Source organism: Chrysemys picta, chromosome 17 (genome assembly GCF_011386835.1).
Source record: "Chrysemys picta bellii isolate R12L10 chromosome 17, ASM1138683v2, whole genome shotgun sequence".
NCBI classification, from domain to species: Eukaryota; Metazoa; Chordata; order Testudines; family Emydidae; genus Chrysemys; species Chrysemys picta.
In genome coordinates, this window is record NC_088807.1 from 22899996 (window position 1) to 22922553 (window position 22558).

Genomic DNA, 22558 nt, shown 5'->3' on the forward strand with positions numbered 1-22558 from the left:
CCCGCCGCCGGCTTCCGTCCGCCCTGGCCCCGCCCCCTCGCCGGCTTCCGTAGCCCGCCCCCTCCCGTCGCCGGCTTCCGTCCGGCCCTGGCCCCGCCCCCTCGCCGGCTTCCATACCCCGCCCCCTCTGCCGCCGGCTTCCGTCCGGCCCTAGCCCCGCCCCCTCGCCGGCTTCCGTAGCCCGCCCCCTCCCGTCGCCGGCTTCCGTCCGGCCCTGGCCCCGCCCCCTCGCCGGCTTCCGTACCCCGCCCCCTCCCGTCGCCGGCTTCCATACCCCGCCCCCTCCTGCCGCCGGCTTCCGTCCGGCCCTGGCCCCGCCCCCTCCCGCCTTCCGTACCCCGCCCCCTCCCGCCGCCGGCTTCCGTCCGACCCTGGCCCCGCCCCCTCCCGCCTTCCGTCCAGCACTGGCCCCGCCCCTCGCCGACTTCCGTACCCCGCCCCCTCCCGCCGCTGGCTTCCGTCCGGCCCCGCCCCTCGCCGGCTTCCGTCCAGCCCTGGCCCCGCCCCCTCGCCGGTTTCCGTAGGGGCTCATGGGAAATGGAGTCTGTTCAGCCCGGGGCGGGGCCTGCCCGGGACTCTCCTCCCCTCGCCGGCATCGGTTCCCGGGGCGGTCCCCGCCCATTTGGCCCCACCCGAGTGGGCGGGGCGTCCCCATGTGGGCGGGGCTAGATAGAATCCCGCCCCCCCCCGGTCACGTCATCCTGGGCGGGGCTGTGCACGTGGGTTGCCGCGGGGGGCGGGTCATTCTCCGGCCCCCCTTCACCCCCCCCCCACAGAGCACACGGAGGCAGCGTCTGGGCGGGCGGGAGGCCGGTTTATTGCCCGGGGGGGCGGGAGGGCTCCCTCCCCCCCCCCCCCCGGCTGATGGGCTGCGTGGGGCGGCGGGGGGGAGTTATCCCGGGGGGGGGCAGAGGCTGCTCCGTCTCCGGGCTCATTTCCAGCGGCCGCCCAGGCGGGCCTTGGGGGCCCCCTTCTTGCTGCGGAGAGAAAAGGGGGGGTGAGAAAAGGCGTCAGCAGCCCCCCAGATTCCCACCCCCACCCCACCGTGTCCCTCCCCCGCGCCTCACCCCACCAGCCCCGCTGCTCTCAGCCCCCTCCCCCACGGCCCAGCGCTGGCCCCCCCGGGGGCTGGGAGGGGGGAGAAGGATTTTGGGGGGTTGGTCTCTGGATCAGGACCCCAACCCCCGTCCCAAGCGGGGGAGATGGATACTGCGGCGCCTACTCACAATTTCTGGGCATGGCTGATGCTGTTGTAGAGGATGTTAATCTGCAAAGGGGTGGAAGAACCAGTTATTACCCAGCTGGGCCAGCCTCAGTTTACCCTCCCCACCCCGCCCCCCCGGAGCCAGCCAATGCCCCACCCCGGGGGCTGGATGGGAGCCGGCGCCCCATTCTCTCGCCTCGTATTTCTGGCGCTTGAGTTTCTCCATGAGGTCAAACTTCTCCGACTCCAGCTGGTGGATCCAGTCGTGCAGCTCCTTGGCCTTCTCCCTGTGGGGCCAGAAGGAGGCGCTGTCAGGATCGGGGCAGCTGCTAGTCAGCCCCCGGCCCAGCAAGGGCCGCTCGTACCCAGAGTACCCCGGGAAACAGCAGGCATGCTCCACACGAGGTAGTGGTGCTTGCTAGCCCCAGGGGCTCATGGGAACAAAGCGTAGAGCATCATGGGAAATGAGGGCATAGATGGCCAAGGTAGCAATGACAGGTTTCAGAGTAGCAGCCGTGTTAGTCTGTATCCGCAAAAAGAAGAACAGGAGGACTTGTGGCACCTTAGAGACTAGTCTCTAAGGTGCCACAAGTACTCCTGTTCTTCTTTTTTCAAGGTAGCAATGGTTGCTAACCCCAGGGGATCATGGGAAATGGGAACAAAGAGCAGAGCATCCAGGGAAATGGACACAGATGACCAAAGTAGCGGATTGGGTTCCTAACCTCAAGGGATTATGGGAAATGAGAGCCAAGTGCAGAGCATCATGGGAAATGGGACCATAGATGGCCAAGGGGTAGCCATGGTTGCTAACCCCAAGGGATCATGGGAAATGAAGTCCCCTGAGTGCTCCCCCTCCCCCCCGTACCTCAGCTCATCCTCACGCATGCTATCGATGTTTAGGGGCTTCCGTCGCTCGGCCAAGATCCGGTTCTTCATCTCCCGCCCCGTCTGCCGCTTGCCCCGTTTCTGCTCGGCCTGGCAAACAGGGCACGGGGGTCATGTCAACACAGGCTCCCTCCAGAGCCGGGCCCTCTGGGGTGGGTCTCAGGGGGCTGGTTATAGTGGGACCCCTCACCCGGCGCTGAGATGCGGCCATCTCTGGGGTGGAACGCCGGGGTTGCTTATATGGTGACCCCTCACCCGGCGCTGAGATGCAGCTGCCTCTGGGGCAGGGCAGCTGGTGATTTTCAGACCACTCCCCATACTGCAGCAAGGGGACCAGCCCTGAGTCCACACCCCGATCCCTGCAGCACAGCGCCCCCCCCATCCAATGTCCCTGTCCAACCTCTCTCCCCCCAGGTCCCCCCCGCTCCCTGACTCCCCCCTCACCTTGACCAGATAGCCACCGAAATGCGGCATGGTGGACAGAACCTTCTTCTTCTTGGCGTCGTCTTCGGCCCGTTTCTTGGCCTCCTCCTCCTCCTTGCGCAGCTTCTCTTCCTGCATGGGGGGCGGGGGAGCAGAGCTGTCAGCCATGCGGCTGGGGGGGTACAGACTGGAGGGGATGACCTCCCCAGCCCAGGATGGGGGGACTCACCGCTAGCTTGGCCTGGCGTTCCCGCTCCTTCTCGGTCCGGAACCGCACCTGCTCGTTCCGTTCCGCTCGGCGGCGCTCCTGCCAGGGGCCCGGGAACGGGTCAGAGCATGGCCGGCCACCCACAGCGCCCCCCGGCCGGCCCCACCTCTTCCCTGGAACCCACGATCCGCTTCCCTGCCTGCCACACCCATAATCCGCCTGGCACCCTCCCCGGTACCCACAATCCACCTGGCACGCCCCCCCCAAGTACCTACAATCCCCTGTCCTGCCCCCCATACCCACAATTCCCTGCCCTGCCCCTTGTACCAACAATCCGCCTGGGATGCCCCCAGTACCCACAATCCCCAGCCCCCCATACCCACAATCCACCTGTCACGCCCCCCCCCTCCACAATCCCCTGCCCTGCCCTATGTACCCCCAAATCCCCCCCGTGCGCCCCAGGACCCACAATTCTCTCCATCAAGCCGATGAGCTCCTCCTCCTCCTTCTTCCTCTGCTCGAAGTGCACGTCGATGAGGGTCTGCAGCTCCAGCAGGTCCTTCTCCATGCGCTTGCGGTGAATGTCCTGGGGGGCGGAGAGAGCGTGTGAGCTGGGGGGCACCCCACATGGGGGGGAGCGCCCCCTGCTGAGCACCTGGTACCTGCAACATAGCGCCTCCTGCTGAGCGCCTGGTCCCCTGCAGCCCAGCGCCCCCTGCCGAGCCCCCCGCCCCGCCCCCTGCAGCCCAGCACCCCCTGCCGAGCCCCCGCCCCGCCCCCTGCAGCCCAGCGCCCCCTGCCGAGCCCCCCGCCCCGCCCCCCGCAGCCCAGCGCCCCCTGCCGAGCCCCCCGCCCCGCCCCCTGCAGCCCAGCGCCCCCTGCCGAGCCCCCGCCCCGCCCCCCGCAGCCCAGCGCCCCCTGCCGAGCCCCCCGCCCCGCCCCCCGCAGCCCAGCGCCCCCTGCCGAGCCCCCGCCCCGCCCCCTGCAGCCCAGCGCCCCCTGCCGAGCCCCCGCCCCGCCCCCTGCAGCCCAGCGCCCCCTGCCCCACCCCCCGCAGCCCAGCGCCCCCTGCCGAGCCCCCGCCCCGCCCCCCGCAGCCCAGCACCCCCTGCCGAGCCCCCCGCCCCGCCCCCCGCAGCCCAGCGCCCCCTGCCGAGCCCCCCGCCCCGCCCCCTGCAGCCCAGCTCCCCCTGCCGAGCCCCCGCCCCCTGCAGCCCAGCGCCCCCTGCCGAGCCCCCGCCCCGCCCCCTGCAGCCCAGCGCCCCCTGCCGAGCCCCCGCCCCGCCCCCTGCAGCCCAGCGCCCCCTGCCGAGCCCCCCGCCCCGCCCCGCCCCCTGCAGCACAGCGCCCCCTGCCCCACCCCCCGCAGCCCAGCGCCCCCTGCCGAGCCCCCCGCCCCGCCCCCTGCAGCCCAGCGCCCCCTGCCGAGCCCCCGCCCCGCCCCCTGCAGCCCAGCGCCCCCTGCCGAGCCCCCCGCCCCGCCCCCTGCAGCCCAGCGCCCCCTGCCGAGCCCCCGCCCCGCCCCCTGCAGCCCAGCGCCCCCTGCCGAGCCCCCCACCCCGCCCCCTGCAGCACAGCGCCCCCTGCCCCACCCCCCGCAGCCCAGCGCCCCCTGCCGAGCCCCCCGCCCCGCCCCCCGCAGCCCAGCGCCCCCTGCCGAGCCCCCCGCAGCCCAGCGCCCCCTGCCGAGCCCCCCGCCCCGCCCCCTGCAGCCCAGCGCCCCCTGCCGAGCCCCCGCCCCGCCCCCTGCAGCCCAGCGCCCCCTGCCGAGCCCCCCACCCCGCCCCCTGCAGCACAGCGCCCCCTGCCCCACCCCCCGCAGCCCAGCGCCCCCTGCCGAGCCCCCCGCCCCGCCCCCCGCAGCCCAGCGCCCCCTGCCGAGCCCCCCGCAGCCCAGTGCCCCCTGCCGAGCCCCCCGCCCCGCCCCCTGCAGCCCAGAGCCCCCTGCCGAGCCCCCGCCCCGCCCCCTGCAGCCCAGCGCCCCCTGCCGAGCCCCCCGCAGCCCAGTGCCCCCTGCCGAGCCCCCGCCCCGCCCCCTGCAGCCCAGCGCCCCCTGCCCCACCCCCCGCAGCCCAGCGCCCCCTGCCGAGCCCCCGCCCCGCCCCCTGCAGCCCAGCGCCCCCTGCCGAGCCCCCGCCCCGCCCCCTGCATCCCGGCAGGATCTTTCTTACGATACTCACATCAAAGTCCACTCTCTCCCCATCGGGGATCTTCGGGGGGGCCAGCTGGGGAACCACCGGCCTGCTGCGGGGCGGGCGGGGAGAAGGGATAAGAAACACGACAAGGAGGAAAGGGATTGACGCTTGACTGTTACAAGTTCAGACCCCGCCCGGCGCTGGGACTCGGCCCCTCTGAGGTGGGGTATGGGAGCTTGGCACACAGGGACCCCTCGCCCGGCGCTGGGATGCAGCCCCTCTGAGGTGGGGTACGGGAGCTTGGCACACAGGGACCCCTCGCCCGGTGCTGGGATGCGGCCCCTCTGAGGTGGGGCACGGGGGCTGGGCACACAGGGACCCCTCGCCCGGTGCTGGGATGCAGCCCCTCTGAGGTGGGGTACGGGAGCTTGGCACACAGGGACCCCTCGCCCGGTGCTGGGATGCGGCCCCTCTGAGGTGGGGCACGGGGGCTGGGCACACAGGGACCCCTCGCCCGGCCCTGGGATGCGGCCCCTCTGGGTCTACAGAGTCGCTTAGTGCATTGGGACAGCACTCCTGCCCAGGTTGTGGGGTTCCCTGCTCTGACTTGTGGGTGGAAATGGGGGATCCCCCATTTTACCCCCCTCCTCACGGGTACTGCCGTTACCTGGGTTTGGGACGCTCCTCTTCTGTGAAGAGAACAAGAGAAACATTGCTATTAGACAGAGAGATTGGGAAACAGTTTATGTGTGGGGGGAAATTGGGGGGACCCAGGGGGATGACACCCCAAAAACCTCTTAGCAAGAAAGCCCCTGATATGCTCCACCTGTATCCAGTTCAAATGTCAGGGAACCTTCATAAGGTGGGGTGAGAATTGATGTGTGGGGGGGAATCCATGGACAGGTGGCCCCCCTCAGACGGGGAAGAGAGAGTCCTGGCTGTTGAATAAAAAAAAAGGAAGGAAAAAAAGGGAGGAAGAAAAATGTATCCCTGAAGAAGAGAAGAAAATCCATGAGGAGTGGGGGGCTGCAAAGTGGGGTACAGGGAGCGGCACCGGAGATCCAAGGGGGGGTGTCATAACATTAGCTGCGGAGAAGGGTTTGGGGGAGCATGATGCTGGAGGAAGCCAGGGGGCCAAACAAAAAAGTCCTTCCCGTGGAAGGTTTTTTGGGGGGCAAGTAAAGGGTTAGAGAAGGGGGTTGAGGAGGACGGGGCCCCAGGAAGGGGCCTGCAGTGGGGGAGGGGCTCCCCCACCCCAGGGGACACAGACCGGGTCCGTTGTGAGTAGTTTTAGAGGCAAGCAAACTCTGCGGCTGCAGCGTCTCTATATGGATAGAGACTCATATACATTCGGCGCCCCGCCCCCCAGCAGCTCCCCTTCCAGCCCCCTCCTCCCAGTGCAGTCAGGGGCGACTCCGGATGGACCCAGGGGGAGCTAAGCTCAGAATCCGGCCCTGACCCCATTGCAAACAGGAGTGACTCTGGATTTGGGGGTGGGGGACAGGACTGAGCTCCAAAGTCCTGACCCCATTGCGAACAGGAGTGACCCCGGATTGACCCTGGTGCAGCTGAGCTCAGATTCAGCTCTGACCCCATTGCAAACAGGAGTGACTCCAGATTGACCCTGGGGAAGCTGGGCTCAGATTCCAGCTCTGACCCCACCGCAAACAGGAGTGACTCCAGATTGACCCTGGGGAAGCTGAGCTCAGATTCCAACTCTGACCCCACTGCAAACAAGAGTGACTCCGGATTGACCCTGGGGAAGCTGAGCTCAGATTCCAGCTCTGACCCCACTGCAAACAGGAGTGACTCCGGATTGACCCTGGGGAAGCTGCACTCAGACCTTCCCCCATGAGAACAGAGCCCGGTGAATGTATATTTGGGTCACAGCCATGCACCCGGGAACCGAACTGTATCCCATACAGCCGCTGGGTGTATAGATATGTTCTTCCCGCCCGGCCCCGGGCTGCACCCCGGACTCGTCACAGATACATGGGAAGCACGTGCCTCGCCGCCCATGTATCGGGACCCGCGTCGGCTGGCCACGCACCCCGGGTTCGCAGGAGCCCACGTCTATATCCCAGCCCAGCCTGGCCCTGCCCACGTGGGATTTACCACCTGCCCTGGCCCCCGGGCTGAGATATAGAGAGAAACATACGGGGGGGCACCCCGGGCAGAGCTGGGGCGGGGGCATGCCAGGGACCAGGCTAGGGAAGGTGGAGGTGTCAGTCACTGGGGTGCAGGGATCTCCGGCCTCTAGGTGGCGCCCTCCCTCCATGCCAATAACCAGCAATTTCTATCCACCCCTGGCCAGTCCCCATCCATCCACCCCATCAATCCACCCCCAATCACTCCCATCCAGGCACCCCCTCTATCCACCCTCAGCCACCCCCATCCATCCACCCCCATCAAACCATCCCCAGCCACCCCAATCCATCCACCCCACTCTATCCACCCCCAGTCACCCCTATCCATCCACCCCGTCTATCCACCCCCAGCCACCCCCATCCATCCACCCCCTCTATCCACCCCCAGTCACTCCCATCCAGGCACCCCCTCTATCCACCCCCAGCCACCCCTATCCATCCACCCCCTCTATCCACCCTCAGCCACCCTCATCCATCCACCCCCCTCTATCCACCCCCAGTCACCCCTATCCATCCACCCCGTCTATCCACCCCCAGCCACCCCCATCCATCCACCCCCTCTATCCACCCCCAGTCACCCCCATCCATCCACCCCCTCTATCCACCCCCAGTCACCCCTATCCATCCACCCCGTCTATCCACCCCCAGCAACCCCCATCCATCCACCCACCTCTATCCACCCCCAGCCACCCCCATCCATCCACCCCCCTCTATCCACCCCCATCCACCTCATCCATCCACCCCCCTCAATCCATCCCCAGCCACCCCTATCCATCCACCCCACTCTATCCACCCCCAATCACTCCCATCCAGGCACCCCACTCTATCCACCCCCAATCACTCCCATCCAGGCACCCCCTCTATCCACCCCCAGCCACCCCCATCCATCCACCCCCCTCTATCCACCCCCAATCACTCCCATCCAGGCACCCCACTCTATCCACCCCCAATCACTCCCATCCAGGCACCCCCTCTATCCACCCCCAGCCACCCCCATCCATCCACCCCCTCTATCCACCCTCAGCCACCCTCATCCATCCACCCCCCTCTATCCACCCCCAGTCACCCCTATCCATCCACCCTGTCTATCCACCCCCAGCCACCCCCATCCATCCACCCCCTCTATCCACCCCCAGTCACCCCCATCCATCCACCCCCTCTATCCACCCCCAGCAACCCCCATCCATCCACCCACCTCTATCCACCCCCAGCCACCCCCATCCATCCACCCCCCTCTATCCACCCCCATCCACCCCATCCATCCACCCCCCTCAATCCATCCCCAGCCACCCCTATCCATCCACCCCACTCTATCCACCCCCAATCACTCCCATCCAGGCACCCCCTCTATCCACCCCCAGCCACCCCCATCCATCCACCCCCCTCTATCCACCCCCACCCCCCCATCCATCCACCCCCCTCAATCCATCCCCAGCCACCCCTATCCATCCACCCCACTCTATCCACCCCCAATCACTCCCATCCAGGCACCCCCTCTATCCACCCCCAGCCACCCCCATCCATCCACCCCCCTCTATCCACCCCCAGCCACCCCTATCCATCCACCCCGTCTATCCACCCCCAGCCACCCCCATCCATCCACCCCGTCTATCCACCCCCAGCAACCCCCATCCATCCACCCCCTCTATCCACCCCCAGCCACCCCCCTCTATCCACCCCCAGCCACCCCCATCCAGCCACCCCCTCTATCCACCCCCAGTCACCCCCATCCAGCCACCCCCCTCTATCCACCCCCAGCCAGCCCCAGCCATCCACCCCCCTTTATCCACTCCCAGTCACCCCCATCCATCCACCCCCCTCTATCCACCGCCAGCTACCCCCATCCAGCCACCCCCCTCAACCCACCCGCATCCACCCCCCTCAATCCACCCCCAGCCACCCCTATCCATCCACCCCCTCTATCCACCCCCATCCACCCCATCCATCCACCCCCCTCTATCCATCCCCAGCCACCCCCATCCATCCACCCCCTCTATCCACCCCCAGCCACCCCATCCATCCACCCCCCTCTATCCATCCCCAGCCACCCCCATCCATCCACCCCCTCTATCCACCCCCAGCCACCCCATCCATCCACCCCCTCTATCCACCCCCAGCCACCCCATCTATCCACCCCCCTTTATCCACCCCCAATCACCCCCATCCAGCCACCCCCCTCTATCCAACCCAGCCACCCCCATCCAGCCACCCCCATCCATCCATCCCCCTCTATCCACCCCAGTCACCCCCATCCATCCACCCCCCTCTATCCACCCCCAATCACCCCCATCCAGGCACCCCCTCTATCCACCCCCAGCCACCCCCATCCATCCACCCCCCTCTATCCACCCCCAATCACCCCCATCCAGGCACCCCCTCTATCCACCCCCAGCCACCCCCATCCAGCCACCCCCATGTCCATCCATCTGTAGCTGCCCCTTCTGGGGACTGGATAGTGCGGATGGACAGATGCGGGGAGGGCGCAATGCCTGAGAGGCCCAGGCCCTGGGGGGGGTGGGGATTTACCCTGGGGGGCCCAGCCCAGCTCTGCCCATCCCCCGCTGTGGCGGTGCCCCTGCCCCCTCAGCGGGGTGGGGGCTGGGGGGTGCCCCATGGGAGCCCCCACCTCAGGGGTATTTCTCCAAGGAGGAAGCGAAGCAGGAAAATACCTGGGTCTGCGGCCGGCTGGGGTTCCTCAGACACTGCACACAGCCATGGGGGGGAGGTTAAGGGCAGGTATGGAGGAGGGGGAGGGGAGGGAAGATTGGGGGACGGGGAGGAGAGATCAGGGGTGGGGGGAGCGAGCGCGGGAGAGAAATGGAGAGGCGGTTAAACCAAGGCAGCTCGGGTGGGGGCCCGTTAAATCCGGTTACTCGTTAGTGGGGGGGGGAACTGCCCCCTCTGCCCCCCCTTTCAATGTCCCTGCCCATCTCCCTCTCCCACCTTGGTGAATCACAATGTGTCCCCCCAACATGTGCGGTGGGGGCTGGGATATGAGGAGAGAGGGACAGTGATGCAGTAGGGGGGGTGAGGGGAGAAGGACCCTGCAGTGATGCAGTGGGGGCAGTGATGCAGTGGGGGGGACAGAGATGCAGTGGGTTTCTGTGGGGGAAGGGCCCTGCAGTGGGGGGGGCATGCAGTGATGGGGAGGGGGAAGGGTTCTGCAGTGATGCAATGGGTGGCTGTGGGGGAAGGGCCCTGCAGTGATGCAGTGCGGGGGACAGAGATGCAGTGGGTGGCTGTGGGGGAAGGGCCCTGCAGTGATGCAGTGGGGGGGTGGGGGAAGGGCCCTGCAGTGATGCAGTGGGGGGGGACAGAGATGCAGTGGGTGGCTGTGGGGGAAGGACCCTGCAGTGATGCAGTGGGGGGAACAGAGATGCAGTGGGTGGCTGTGGGGGAAGGGCCCTGCAGTGATGCAGTGTGGGAATGGGGGAAGGGCCCTGCGGTGATGCAGTGGGGGGAGGAGGGAAGGGCCCTGCGGTGATGCAGTGGGGGGAAGGAGGAAGGGCACTGCAGTGATGCAGTGGGGGGAGGGAGGAAGGGCACTGCAGTGATGCAGTGTGGGGGTGTCCCAGGTCAGGTACACACCTGACTCTAACACGGGCATCCTCCGTGCTGCCCCCACCCTGGCTGATGCCCCCATGGCCGCCCCACCCTCCGCCCCCAGGGGAGGAAAAAACCCTTCAGCCGACAAACTAGAAAGGAGGAAGCCTGTGAAGAGAAAACGTAACATGGACGAGAAAGCAAACGTGATGGGAACAGAACCCCGGAGTCCTGGCTCCCAGCCCCCCCTGCTCTACCCACTAGATCCCACTTCCCTCCCAGAGCCGGGGAGAGAGCCCAGGAGTCCTGGCCCCCAGCCGCCGCCCCCACCCCATTCTACCCCTAGCCCCCACTCCCATCAAGTTGCTTCTTCCTGATTCCAGCCGGGCTGTGAGGTCTCTGCTCCTGGTGACCTAGAGGAAAGAGGGGGGTCCCCGTGGCACGGGGGAGGGCAGGTGTGTGCAGCCGTCTCACCTTCCTCCTCCTCGGCCTGCTCAGCCAGTTCCTCTTCTTCAGAGAGAGAGAAAGAAAGAGAGCGAGGGGTTAGTGCTGGGCTGTGCGTTCCCGGGGTCCCATCTCAGGGGGCAGATTGCAAGAGTCGGGGGGGGGGTGTCTGGGGGGGAAGGTTTGGGGGAGGGTGTAATGCTGGGCCACAGAAGATTAAACAAATTAGCAGGCTGGGTGACCTGGAAGCAACCCTTGAGGATGTTTCAAAAGGGCACAGCCACGGTGAACAAGGCCATTCCTGGTAGACAGGTATCAGAGCCGTGTTGAGGTGCCTCGAGCCTTTAACCCGTTTGCCAGCACTGTTAGAGACTCAAAGAGCAGCTGCTAAATGTGTCTCCGTTTACCGCAAGCTATCGAATTAGCTGGTAGATGCTGCATCCATCCCGTTCCTAACCCCTAATGCTCCACCGCTGGCTTCTAGCGACTTGGAGAGCAAATCTTATCTGCCAGATGGGACGTGTGATGTAATAAGGCCTTGGTCCTCATCTGTCCTCGAAACTCGCAGCTCACCCTTTGGGAACCTTGTCTTTTATTCTTCCTAAGCAGTCTCAGGTTTCGGGATTGAGGATTGGCCCTGAGTGTGTGTTTGGTGGGGGGTGAGGGGGAAGAGCTGAAATATTCATTGACCGGGAAGCGATTGTGTCTCATCCTTTGGGATTAGAAAGAACCTCACCCAGGGCGAAATGGGGTTTTGAATAACCTTTCACTACATTCGACTGGGCTGACTGGATGGGAACCTAAAGGGGACGGCGTTCGGCTTCGGGTTAACCGGCCTGGTGCCGCAGAAGCTGGTTTGTTACTGGCTTGGTCAACCTGATTGTAAACCACCCGTTTTTTGGTGGGGGGATCGGCTGCCTTGGTTCTTGCAGTCTCCCTGAGGGTCGCCTTCTCAGTGCAGCCCATCCAGGCAACCGGTCACAGGGGGGAAGGCTTTTTTGGGGGGGGGGGGGGGGGAACCAGGCCTTGCAGGGTCTCCCCAAGGCTGTGATAGCCCCGGCCAGGAAGCCGGTGGCTCCGTCCCTTCCCCTGCAGCCACCTCCTCTGGGGGGAAAAGACAGATGGTCAGAGACAGATGTGGGGTTGGGGGAGCTGGGACCCTCCACCCCGCCTCCCTTCATCCATCCCCCTTCCCCTTCATCCATCACCCCACCCCACACCCTTCCCTCTCCCCCTCATGCTAGGGCCAGACCTAGAGCATATTTGACTTCCGACACAAATTTGATGATTTAAAGGGGGAACGGATCCCCCACCCCACCCCACCTCTGATTCCATTCAGAAGAGCAGTTAAGTCTGTGAAAGAAGGAGGATTCCTGGCCAAGCAGACTTGCCCTTTAAGAAGGCTGGTCCTACAAATACTTGTCTGCAGACAGAAATTGAAACGTTAAAGGGAAGTTGGGGGTGGGGCATAGGGAAGCCACTTTGCCATCCTGTTTTAGGGGCTGATAAATCTGCAGAGCCCACAAAAGACTATGTTGGAAGGTGACTTTCCCTTTAAGAGGGCGGGCCCTACCAATATTTGTCTGCAGACAGAAATTTAAAAATTAAAGGGGAGTTGGAGGGTGATTCTAATAATGATGCCCCTAAATCCAGCCCCTCCCAAGGTAGCAGTGGGGCAGCCATAAGGTCAAATAACCAAAAAATAGAGCAATGATTAATAATATCCATACGAAACAGCCTTTAAGGGAAAGTAGCAGGCTGAACGGTGTTGATATTTATTAATAATTTCTGATGGATAGTAATTATTACCCGTCAGTCATTAAATACTAAAATCTGTATGTAGTACATTAGTAAGAATTTATAAGTGATTATTAACACCCATTAGTAAACATTTCAATATAAAATATCTATATAAATTAATAATTTGTATTGATTAGCCATCTGTTGTTAAATATTTGAATATAAAATATGCAAAGAAATGATTAACCAATTATTATTTATAATTATTAACCACCAGTTATTGATATTAACCATTATATATCATCATTAACCACCTGTCACTATCTAAGTAAGCATTAAAATTGTATATAACGATTAAATTACCAACCATTATTGATAATACATCTCTACCTCGATATAACGCTGTCCTCGGGAGCCAAAAAATCTTACCGCGTTATAGGTGAAATCGTGTTATATCGAACTTGCTTTGATCCACCGGAGTGCGCAGCCCCCCACCCCCCACGCCGAGCACTGCTTTACCGCGTTATATGCAAATTTGTGTTATATCGGGTCGCGTTATATCGGGGTAGAGGTGTAATTCTAACCTGCTATCATTAAATATTTTGAATATTAAAATATTTACCTAATAATTATACTCTCTGTTATTGTTCGTAATTATTAGCCAGAATAAATATTACAATCTAAACAGGCTAAGTAAATGATTAACTATTTAGTATTGGAAATCGTTATGAGCCACCTGTCATTGATTATTTGTCTGTTAACGCAACTACACAATGGTGAAGTTACTAACCATTATTTCATCCCTGATAGGCTATTAACGGGTTATTAACCACACTAGATTGTGCCGATTGCCCTATTAGGTAAGAAGAGGGTCCTATCGTGGGACAAATCCCTCTATGTCCATTGTAACCCGACCCGATTATCCGGGTTGGCCTAAGAACAAATGGGGGTGAAGCGACTGAGAAGGGAAACTCCTGGCCTGACCCAGCCGAGGGGGTCTGGGCCTCTTCCCTGGCCACCCGTCCCCCCAGGGGCTCGGACGACTCCTGCCCCAGACTGACCCACTGGGGTCTTCTCCTCCTCTGTCATTCCCAGCGGAGCACCCCAGTCATTAATAATGGCTAGTTAACAGCGACCAAGGATTAACTGATTGTGGCGGCGGAAGGGGGGAAGCGTCACGTACCTTCATGCTGCTCCCTGGGGAGAAAAGGAGAGAGAGAGAGAAGCTTGTTGCATATTAGTGTAGCCAGCACCTGGCCTAGGTCCTGACCCATCCAGGGCTGCTGTGTGCCAGGATCCCCCTGCCTTCCCAGGGATAAGATCCATGGGGCAGCCCAACTTAATTCAGTTCCAGGGCAGGGACTGGCTGGCTCAGGGGGGGCAGGGAATGGGGCAAGGGGCCTGTCCCCTCTAGGGGGCGCTGCCTCCCATCCGACCCCAGGGCAGGGACTGGCTGGCTCAGGGGGGCAGAGAATGGGGCACGGGGCCTTTCCCTTCTAGGAGACACTGGCTCCCCATCCAGCCCCAGGACGAGGACTGGCTGGTTTGGGGGGGGGGGGGTTACTTACTCCTCGTACTCCACCTCTTCTGCGTCAGACATGATGGTGGCTGATGGGGTTCACCTGGGGGGGCAGAAATAGACACAGATCAGCACTTCGGTGGTGGGGGGAGTTTGGTGGGGTAAGATTTCAGGGCTGGGCTGGCAGGGGGCTGCGGGTCGGGAGTGAGGGCACCAGCAGGGCTGGGGGAGCCCAGGGCTGGGCTGGCAGGGGCTGCAGGTCGGGAGTGAGGGGCACTGGGAGGGCTGGGGAGGGGAGGGCTGGGCTGGCAGGGGCTGCGGGTCGGGAGTGAGGGGGCACCGGCAGGGCTGGGGGAGCCCAGGGCTGGGCTGGCAGGGGGCTGCGGGTCGGGAGTGAGGGGCACTGGGAGGGCTGGGGAGGGGAGGGCTGGGCTGGCAGGGGCTGCGGGTCGGGAGTGAGGGGCACTGGGAGGGCTGGGGAGGGGAGGGCTGGGCTGGCAGGGGCTGCGGGTTGGGAGTGAGGGGCACCAGCAGGGCTGGGGGAGCCCAGGGCTGGGCTGGCAGGAGCTGCAGGTCGGGAGTGAGGGGCACTGGGAGGGCTGGGGAGGGTCAGGGCTGGGCTGGCAGGGGCTGCGGGTCGGGAGTGAGGGGCACCGGCAGGGCTGGGGAGGGTAGGGCTGGGCTAGCAGGGGGCTGCGGGTTGGGAGTGAGGGGCACCGGCAGGGCTGGGGGAGCCCAGGGCTGGGCTGGCAGGGGGCTGCGGGTCGGGAGTGAGGGGCACTGGGAGGGCTGGGGAGGGTAGGGCTGGGCTGGCAGGGGCTGCGGGTCGGGAGTGAGGGGCACTGGGAGGGCTGGGGAGGGGAGGGCTGGGCTGGCAGGGGCTGCGGGTCGGGAGTGAGGGGCACTGGGAGGGCTGGGGAGGGGAGGGCTGGGCTGGCAGGGGCTGCGGGTTGGGAGTGAGGGGCACCAGCAGGGCTGGGGGAGCCCAGGGCTGGGCTGGCAGGAGCTGCAGGTCGGGAGTGAGGGGCACTGGGAGGGCTGGGGAGGGTCAGGGCTGGGCTGGCAGGGGCTGCGGGTCGGGAGTGAGGGGCACCGGCAGGGCTGGGGAGGGTAGGGCTGGGCTAGCAGGGGGCTGCGGGTTGGGAGTGAGGGGCACCGGCAGGGCTGGGGGAGCCCAGGGCTGGGCTGGCAGGGGGCTGCGGGTCGGGAGTGAGGGGCACTGGGAGGGCTGGGGAGGGTAGGGCTGGGCTAGCAGGGGCTGCGGGTCGGGAGTGAGGGGCACCGGCAGGACTGGGGGAGCCCATGGCTGGGCTGGCAGGGGCTGCGGGTCGGGAGTGAGGGGCACCGGCAGGGCTGGGGGGAGCCCAGGGCTGGGCTAGCAGAAACTACGGGTCGGGAGTGAGGGGCACCGGCAGCACCCTGGGATCAGGGCCGGGGGCTGGGCTGTCCTTGGGGTGGCCTCAGAGCTCGGGGTGCACCGGGGGGGCAAGGGGGGAGCCGGCAGCTGCTGAAAGGTCACAGCTATTTCGGGATCTGTCTGCCATTGTCTCCTGCATTTGTGTCTCTGTGTCTCTAAATAACAATGCGAGCGGGCGGGAAGCCAGGTGCTGGGATCTGCCCTGTGCCAGCCCCCCTCCCTCCCACTCCACCCCCCTGCTGTCACTCCTGCGCCGAGCGTCCGGGTCTCAGCCGGGCTGAGAGATGGAGCCGCTCCGCTCCCCGGAGCCTCCGGGGGCACCGTCCTCTGGCTCCCCGCACCCCCTGGCTTACTGCCAGGAGGTGTGAGCTCGGGGGCAGGTTCAGGGGTGAATTTGGGGGGCAGGTTGGGGGGGTTCAGGGAGGAGTTTGGGGGGATCGGCGAAGGGTTTGCGGGCCGGGAGTGGATTTGGGGGGGAAGAGTCAGGAGGAGTTTGGGGGGATGGTTCAGGGGGGTTGGGTGGCTTTGGGAGGGAGGATTTGGGGGGTCCTGGGTGACAGAAGTGTTTGGGGGGGGCCAGCTGGGAGTTTGGGGGGAAGGTTCTGGGGATCAGGGGTGAGTTTGGGGGGAGGTTTGGTGGGGCTAGGGTTGGGGTTGGGGGGGTCGGGGCATGACTTTGGGGGAAGGTTATGGGGTGCATTCAGGAGGAAGGACTGGGAGGTCAGGGGTCTATGGCAGTTCTGTAATTCACCACAGATACCCCCCAGTGGGGGACCCCAGGCGCCCCTGGCCTGTAGCACCCCCCAGGCACCCCCGGCCCTGCAGCGCCCCCAGACTCCCCAGCTCTGCAACCCCCCTGCAGGCCCCCCAGCCCTGGTACCTGGGGATGGGCAGTTGGTTCAAGGCTCCTCACGCTCCACACAGAGTCACTCTCTGCGCTGTGGGGGGGGGATTTATTAGGGGGAACTGGACACCAGGCCCCCCCAGCTCCCTCCCACATGATTGGCCGGAGGGGGTGTGACATGCCCGTGATGTCATCGGCAAATTCCTAGGGGAAAAATTCATATTAATAGGACCAGGGGGACATGACCAGACAGATGGATTTTTGGAGGGATGCTGTGAGCTTCCCCACAGCAGTGCCCCCAGCTGGGGACCCCGGCGCTGCGAGCTTCCCCACAGCAGTGCCCCAGCTGGGGACCATGGCGCTGCGAGCTTCCCCACAGCAGTGCCCCCAGCCAAGGAGGGCAGGAGGTTGGAGAGAGTGAAAGAATAGACACTGCTGGGTTCTGATTCCATTGTTCCAGAGATGCCTGGGCTGAAATGTCAGGGTAACCCGAGCCTCTGCAGCTGTCAGAGGGGAGATAAACATAGCCAGGGGGGGGGTGTTCAGGAGTGAGGGGCACTGGCAGATCTGGGGGGGAGCCCAGGGCTGGTCTGGCAGGGGGCTGCGGGTCGGGAGTGAGGGGCACCGGCAGGGCTGGGGGGAGCCCAGGGCTGGGTTAGCAAGTTGGGGAATTCTGTAGAAAGAATCCAGGCCTCCCAGGCACAGTGTGGGTGGGGGGGGGGGAAGCCAGGACTCCTGGGTTCTCTCCCTGGCTCTGGGAGGAGAGTGGGGTCTGGTGGGTTAGAGTTTGGGGGGGCTGGGAGCCAGGACTCCTGGGTTCTCTCCCTGACCCTGGGAGGAGAGTGGGGTCTGGTGGGTTAGAGTTTGGGGGGCTGGGCGCTAGGACTCCTGGGTTCTATCCCCAGGTACCTGATCTCACCCCCAGTCCCCGCGCACCTGTCACTGCGGTGGGAACATTTCTCAGCTTTGTTCTATACTGGGAGTAGTGAGCTCACGGGGCTGGCACCGCCTGTGCCATGGGGGCACAGCTGGGGGAGAAGGGAGTCTGCCGCGGGGTGGGGAGGGGAGAGATCAATCCATCCCACATCCCCCCTGGCCAGCCAGCCATCCCCAGCCACCGAGCTGCCCCCCGCAGCGGCCTGGGAACGGGCGGCCCACGAAATAAACCCACCACCACATCACACCGCTTTGCCTTCCCCTCCCTGGCCTTGTCTCTCTGCTGTGGGAAGGGGGAAGCCGCCCGCGGGCAAAATGCCCCAAATCCCCCCTTTCAAGATACACTGGGAAGGCTTGGAGCCGGTTCCTTTGGGCCCAGGCCAGGTCACGAGCGAACTGAGCCGCGTCAGGCGTCAGGCGCTGGGAAACGGGGATGCGCCACCTTCGCGAATTAGGAGACGCCGACTGTATTTCCCTGGATTTCCCTGGCTGGTGAGATGTTACCGGACTAGCCGGGGGATGCTCCACCTCTGTTCCCGTGGGTTGATGCCAAGATCAAAGGGGGACATTGGCGGCGAGAGGAACCGGGTGGTGGAACCGCCCCGGCGTCGCTAGTTCGATCTGGAGTTTGTGGTAAACGGTCTAAAAACCTTGGAATGGTAAATGGCCTGATGCCAGTTCCCCAAACTTTTCACATCACCCCCCGCCTTTACCCCTGTGCGTAACCCCCCCAGGAGCTGTGGCCGGGAGCCGGGGCCGGGGCTGGAGCTGCGGCCAAGTCAAGAGCCAGGGGCTGCCGCTGGGAGTTGGGCTGGCGGGGGGGCGCAGCTGGGGGTGGGGCTGGGGCCACGATCAAGGCCCGAGACCGGGGGCGGGGCTGGGGGCGGGGCCACAGCTGGAGGTGGGGCTGGGGTGGAGCTGGGGCCGAGGTCAAGGCCCAAGGCTGGGGGCGGGGCTGGGGGCGGGGCCTGAGGCTGGGAGTGGGGCTGAGGGCAGGGCCACGGCTGGAGGTGGGGCTGGAGGTGGAGCTGGGACCAGGAGCGGGGCTGCGGTCAGGGCCAGCAGCTGGGTGCAGAGTCAGGAGATGAGACCAGGGCAGGGCCGGCTCCAGGCAGGTGCTTGGGGCGGCCACTCCGGAGAGGGGCGGCAGGTCTAGCTGTTCGGCGGCAATTCGGCGGACGGTCCCTCACTCCCGCTCGGAGCGAAGGACCTCCCGCCGAAGTGCCGCCGCAGATCACGATCGCGGCTTTTTTTTTTGGCTGCTTGGGGCGGCCAAAACCCTGGAGCCGGCCCTGGACCAGGGCCACAGCTGGGGGCAGGGCCGGAGCAGAGCTGTGGGCGGACCGGGGCTGTGTGGTGCTCCCTCCCCGCCCCCCATGGGGGCTGGCCCGGGCCTCGCCGCACGCCCCCAAACATTCCTCCACGCCCCCCACTGCCTCGATGCAGCTAATTCCCTGTGTCTCCCCAGGAAACAGAATTGACTTCACGGCCACTGTGGAGGTCTCGAGTCGCCGGACCGAGGTCTCCCGCGCTGGTGGGGACACCCCCCCCATGCCAGCTCTCATGGGGGAATCCACACAGACATGCCCTACGGGCGCCCGATCGCATTCTCACCCGGGCAGCTCAGTCCGAAACAGCTTCTGGTGACACAGCAGCTCCTCGCCTGACCGACAAACCCGCCCTAAAATCTCCCCTCAGACCTGTGTGGCTAACGAGCCTTTCACCAGGACGCTCTCTCGCACCGTTTCCTCCTCAGGACATCTCCAAAGAATGGGCTGGAAGCAGGTAGTTGGGGAAGAACTGAAATATTCACCGACCGGGCGGGGAACGTGTCCGACCTCTCGGGATTGGTAGAACTTTTTACTTAGGTGCGGAGTTTTATTTTTCCCCGGGGGTGCTCTGCCCCAAGGCCCCGCCCCCCTTTTGCCCCCCCAAGGCCCTGCCCCCACTCCGCCCCTGCCCCGAGACCCCGCCCTTGCCCCACCTCTTCCTGCCTCTGCTCCGCCCCCTCCCTGAGGCCGCTGCCCGCCCGCTGCTCGCTGCTCTCCACCCTCCCACAAGCGCCTCCCCCAGCCACTGCAGTTTCACCTTTTGCCCACCAGAGGGCGCTGTGGTGATAGTACAAAGCAGCAGCTCCTGGCCAGCTAGGGAAGACAAAGAGCCAGCTTTCTTTGCAATGCCTGTCAGGCCAGGTCAGGAGACGGGGGCTATGGGGAGATAGACAGCGTGGGCATCTGGGGGGGTCAGACAGGGGCTCATAAGGGGTAGTGGGGGAGGACAGACTGGGGCAGGGACTGAATGGGAGTGGAGGCGCAGGGCTAAAGGGGGGAGGGAGGTGCAGGGCCACATGGTGATGGGGGAGGAGTTCAGAGCTACATAGGGACAGAGGGTGGCTGAGTGTAGGCACAGAGACACATGGGGACAGGGGGCACAGGGACACATAGGGACAGGGTGGCTGGGTGGGGGCACAGAGACACATGGGGACAGGGGGCACAGGGACACATAGGGACAGGGTGGCTGGGTGGGGGCACAGAGACATATGGGGACAAGGGGAGGGGGTAGAGGGACACATAGGGATGGGGGGAGAGGGTGCAGAGCCACGTGGGGATGGGGGGAGTGGGTGTCTGAGTGGGGGCGGAGGGACACATGTGGACAGAGGATGCAAGGACACATGGGGGTGCTGGAACACACGGGGACAGGGGCAGATGTGCCTGACTGAATGGGAGAGGTTGGGGTCAGCCAGGGTCTGCATGGGGGAAGCTCCCTAACAATCCCTCCCCACCCACCCCCAAAAAAAACTGTTCCATACTTTTCCCTCCCATACCCAACAAAGCTTCAAGTTCACACCCAGGCTCCTTCCTAGCAATTTACTTCCCTCTCCCTCAGCTCCTCCGTTACCCCTGACTGCCCCCAGCCTTTGCGCTGCTTCTGAGGGGTGCGGGAAATAAGGTTCTGAATTATTACTCTGAGTTCGGTATTAATATATACAGTAAGGAAACTATTTGTCAAAAAAAACATTTCCTGAATCTTTTTTGTTATCTGTATTGTTACAGTTGTACTTGCTGACAGGTATTTTGAAATAAATGACCAAAAAATAATTGAAGGTAGTGTGATTATCTTGTGTTATTTTGACAAATAAAATATGCAGAATTTTGTAGAATCTTAAAATATTGTGCGCAGAATTTTCAATTTTTTGGCGCAGAATTCCCCCAGGAGTAAAATTCTCAACCCCTTTAAACTGGGTAACATCTAGATTAAGCAGTTGTTCTCACCCCACTGGATATTGCTGTTCATAGGACACAGATTTCACCCTGAAACCTGGCCCAGTCTCCTCTGTTGCACTCTTCAGCCTTCTGAGTGTCCTTGTTGCCTGCAGCATAAGTGGGGGAGGAGATAAGGCAAAACATGGGGCCCCCGCGCTCTATTTTATACCCTCAGTCCATGTGCTTGGAGAACACAAGTCCAGGCATGTCTGGGGGGGCCTTGCTGAGTCCCCCAGCAACACCCTGGTATGTCTCCTGTGAGTGAGTCATTGAATTGTAACTCCCGTGCAGGACAATGGCTGGCGATGTTGTCACGGAGTCCCTGGGGGATGCTCGGGAACTGCTCCCTACGAAGCCAGTCAGGACTCTGGTGAAGTCTCGTCTTTGTGAGCAGACTGTCATCAGGGCAAGAAGCTCACACGGCTTCGACCTTCCTGGGTCTGACCCCGGAGCATTCAGCATCCCCGTCCCCCCGTGCGCTTCCCGCAGCGAGTCCGCCCAGGCGGGGTCCTGGGGAAGCCAGAGGGTCCTGCACCCCAACTCTGCAGTTAGACGTGACTCTCAGCCAGCCGGGAAAACAAAAGGTTTATTAGACGATAGGAACACGGGATAAAACAGAGCTTGTGGGTACAGAAAACAGGACCCTTGAGTCAGGGCCATCTTGTAGCCCGGGAGGCCAGAACCCCCTCTGGCCCCCCTCCATTTCCCCAGCCAGCTCCAAACTGAAACTCTCCAGCCCCTCCTCTGGCCTTTGTCTCTTTCCGGGGCCAGGAGGTCACCTGATCTCTTTGTTCTCCAACACCTTCAGTTGGCACCTTGCAGGGGAGGAGCCCAGGCCATCAGTTGCCAGGAGACAGGGTGTCGGCCATTCTCTGTCCAGACAGTATCACACTGGCCCTCTAAGGCTCTGCAACAATCACACCCCCTTATTCCACCACCTAGATATCTAAGAACTGCATAGGGGAAACTGAGGCACCCACACAGTATTCAGAGAAAACATTAAGAACATTCCCACTTTGTCACAGATGTCTCTTCAGCGGGTTGGTTACCTCCCTTGTCAGTGTCTCTGGAGAGCTCGTATCTGGGCACCTCCCACACCCACCAGTGACAACCCGACAACACAGTCTCATTAACGATGTACATATGTAGCTAGAACAGCGACTTTCAGCAGCGCATAACCTGTCCCACGATACGTCACACGGCCAGTTTTATATGCAAGATCACATTATATATAAATTAGGAATATGAGGGTTACAGGACGCTCCCCCAAGGTATAAAATGCCACAGTGGGAGCCCAGGCAGGGGCACCATTTAGATGGGGCGGGAATGGCTCTAGTCCCCCCCCCAGGTTTCGAAATGGAGGTCTACTCCCCCTAGCCCCCCCCCCGATGGCGCTTTTAACTGCAACATAGCAATGCCTGTCATCTCTTGTGATATGAGACAAGTTCCCAAGCTGGGAGCAGCCCAGCCTTTGGGGCGGGGGGTTTGTTTATGAACAGAAGCTGGGTGATTAAGATAACAACAAGCTTGTAACTAAAGTAAATTAGGGACCCTTAGATGCTCCTGAAAGCGTTGGCAGGCGCGCCAGTTAAAAGATTGGAAACAAAGGGTAGGAATGAATGGAGAGAGGTAAATAGGGGTGTCCCCAGGGATCTGGATTGGGCCCAGTCGTATTCAACACATTCATAAATGATGTGGGAAAAGGGGTAAACAATGAGGTGGCAAAATTTGCAGGTGATACAAAACTACTCAAGTATCAGGGGGGTCGCAGTGTTACTCTGTATCCAGAAAAACAAGGAGGAGTCCGGTGGCACCTTAACGACTGACAGATTTATTTGGGCATAAGCTTC

The 22558-nt window shown here is 63.1% G+C and overlaps 1 protein-coding gene across 3 annotated transcripts; it reads right to left on the reverse strand.

The window, feature by feature from the left end:
- Nucleotides 1-795: 795 nt before the first annotated feature.
- On the reverse strand, nucleotides 796-16623 carry TNNT1 (troponin T1, slow skeletal type). Of its 3 annotated transcripts, XM_065570861.1 has the most exons (12): nucleotides 16546-16623; nucleotides 14298-14351; nucleotides 13913-13926; nucleotides 5523-5544; nucleotides 4901-4964; nucleotides 3190-3306; nucleotides 2742-2819; nucleotides 2534-2644; nucleotides 2070-2179; nucleotides 1401-1491; nucleotides 1227-1267; nucleotides 796-977 (listed from the first exon to the last, which is right to left on the reverse strand). In XM_065570861.1, exons 2-12 carry the CDS (start codon nucleotides 14327-14329, stop codon nucleotides 932-934), a joined length of 726 nt encoding a protein of 241 aa, XP_065426933.1. In that variant the 5' UTR covers nucleotides 14330-14351; nucleotides 16546-16623; the 3' UTR covers nucleotides 796-931. The 3 variants fall into 3 exon arrangements, with proteins under 3 accessions (XP_065426933.1, XP_065426935.1, XP_065426934.1); XM_065570863.1 differs by lacking the exons at nucleotides 13913-13926; nucleotides 14298-14351; nucleotides 16546-16623 and adding exons at nucleotides 9672-9704; nucleotides 11020-11119; XM_065570862.1 differs by lacking the exons at nucleotides 13913-13926; nucleotides 14298-14351; nucleotides 16546-16623 and adding an exon at nucleotides 11020-11147.
- Between the last annotated feature and the right edge of the window lie 5935 nt (nucleotides 16624-22558).

Excerpts from the sequence above, each read along its gene's own strand:
- TNNT1 (XM_065570861.1), bottom strand. The coding sequence starts at position 14,329 with ATGTCTGACGCAGAAGAGGTGGAGTACGAGGA. Across the intron at positions 3,307-4,900 it reads GGGAGAGAGTGGACTTTGAT|GACATTCACCGCAAGCGCAT; the intron begins GTGAGTATCGTA and ends TCCGCCCCCCAG. Across the intron at positions 1,492-2,069 it reads ATGCGTGAGGATGAGCTGAG|GGAGAAGGCCAAGGAGCTGC; the intron begins GTACGGGGGGGA and ends CTGGCCCCACAG.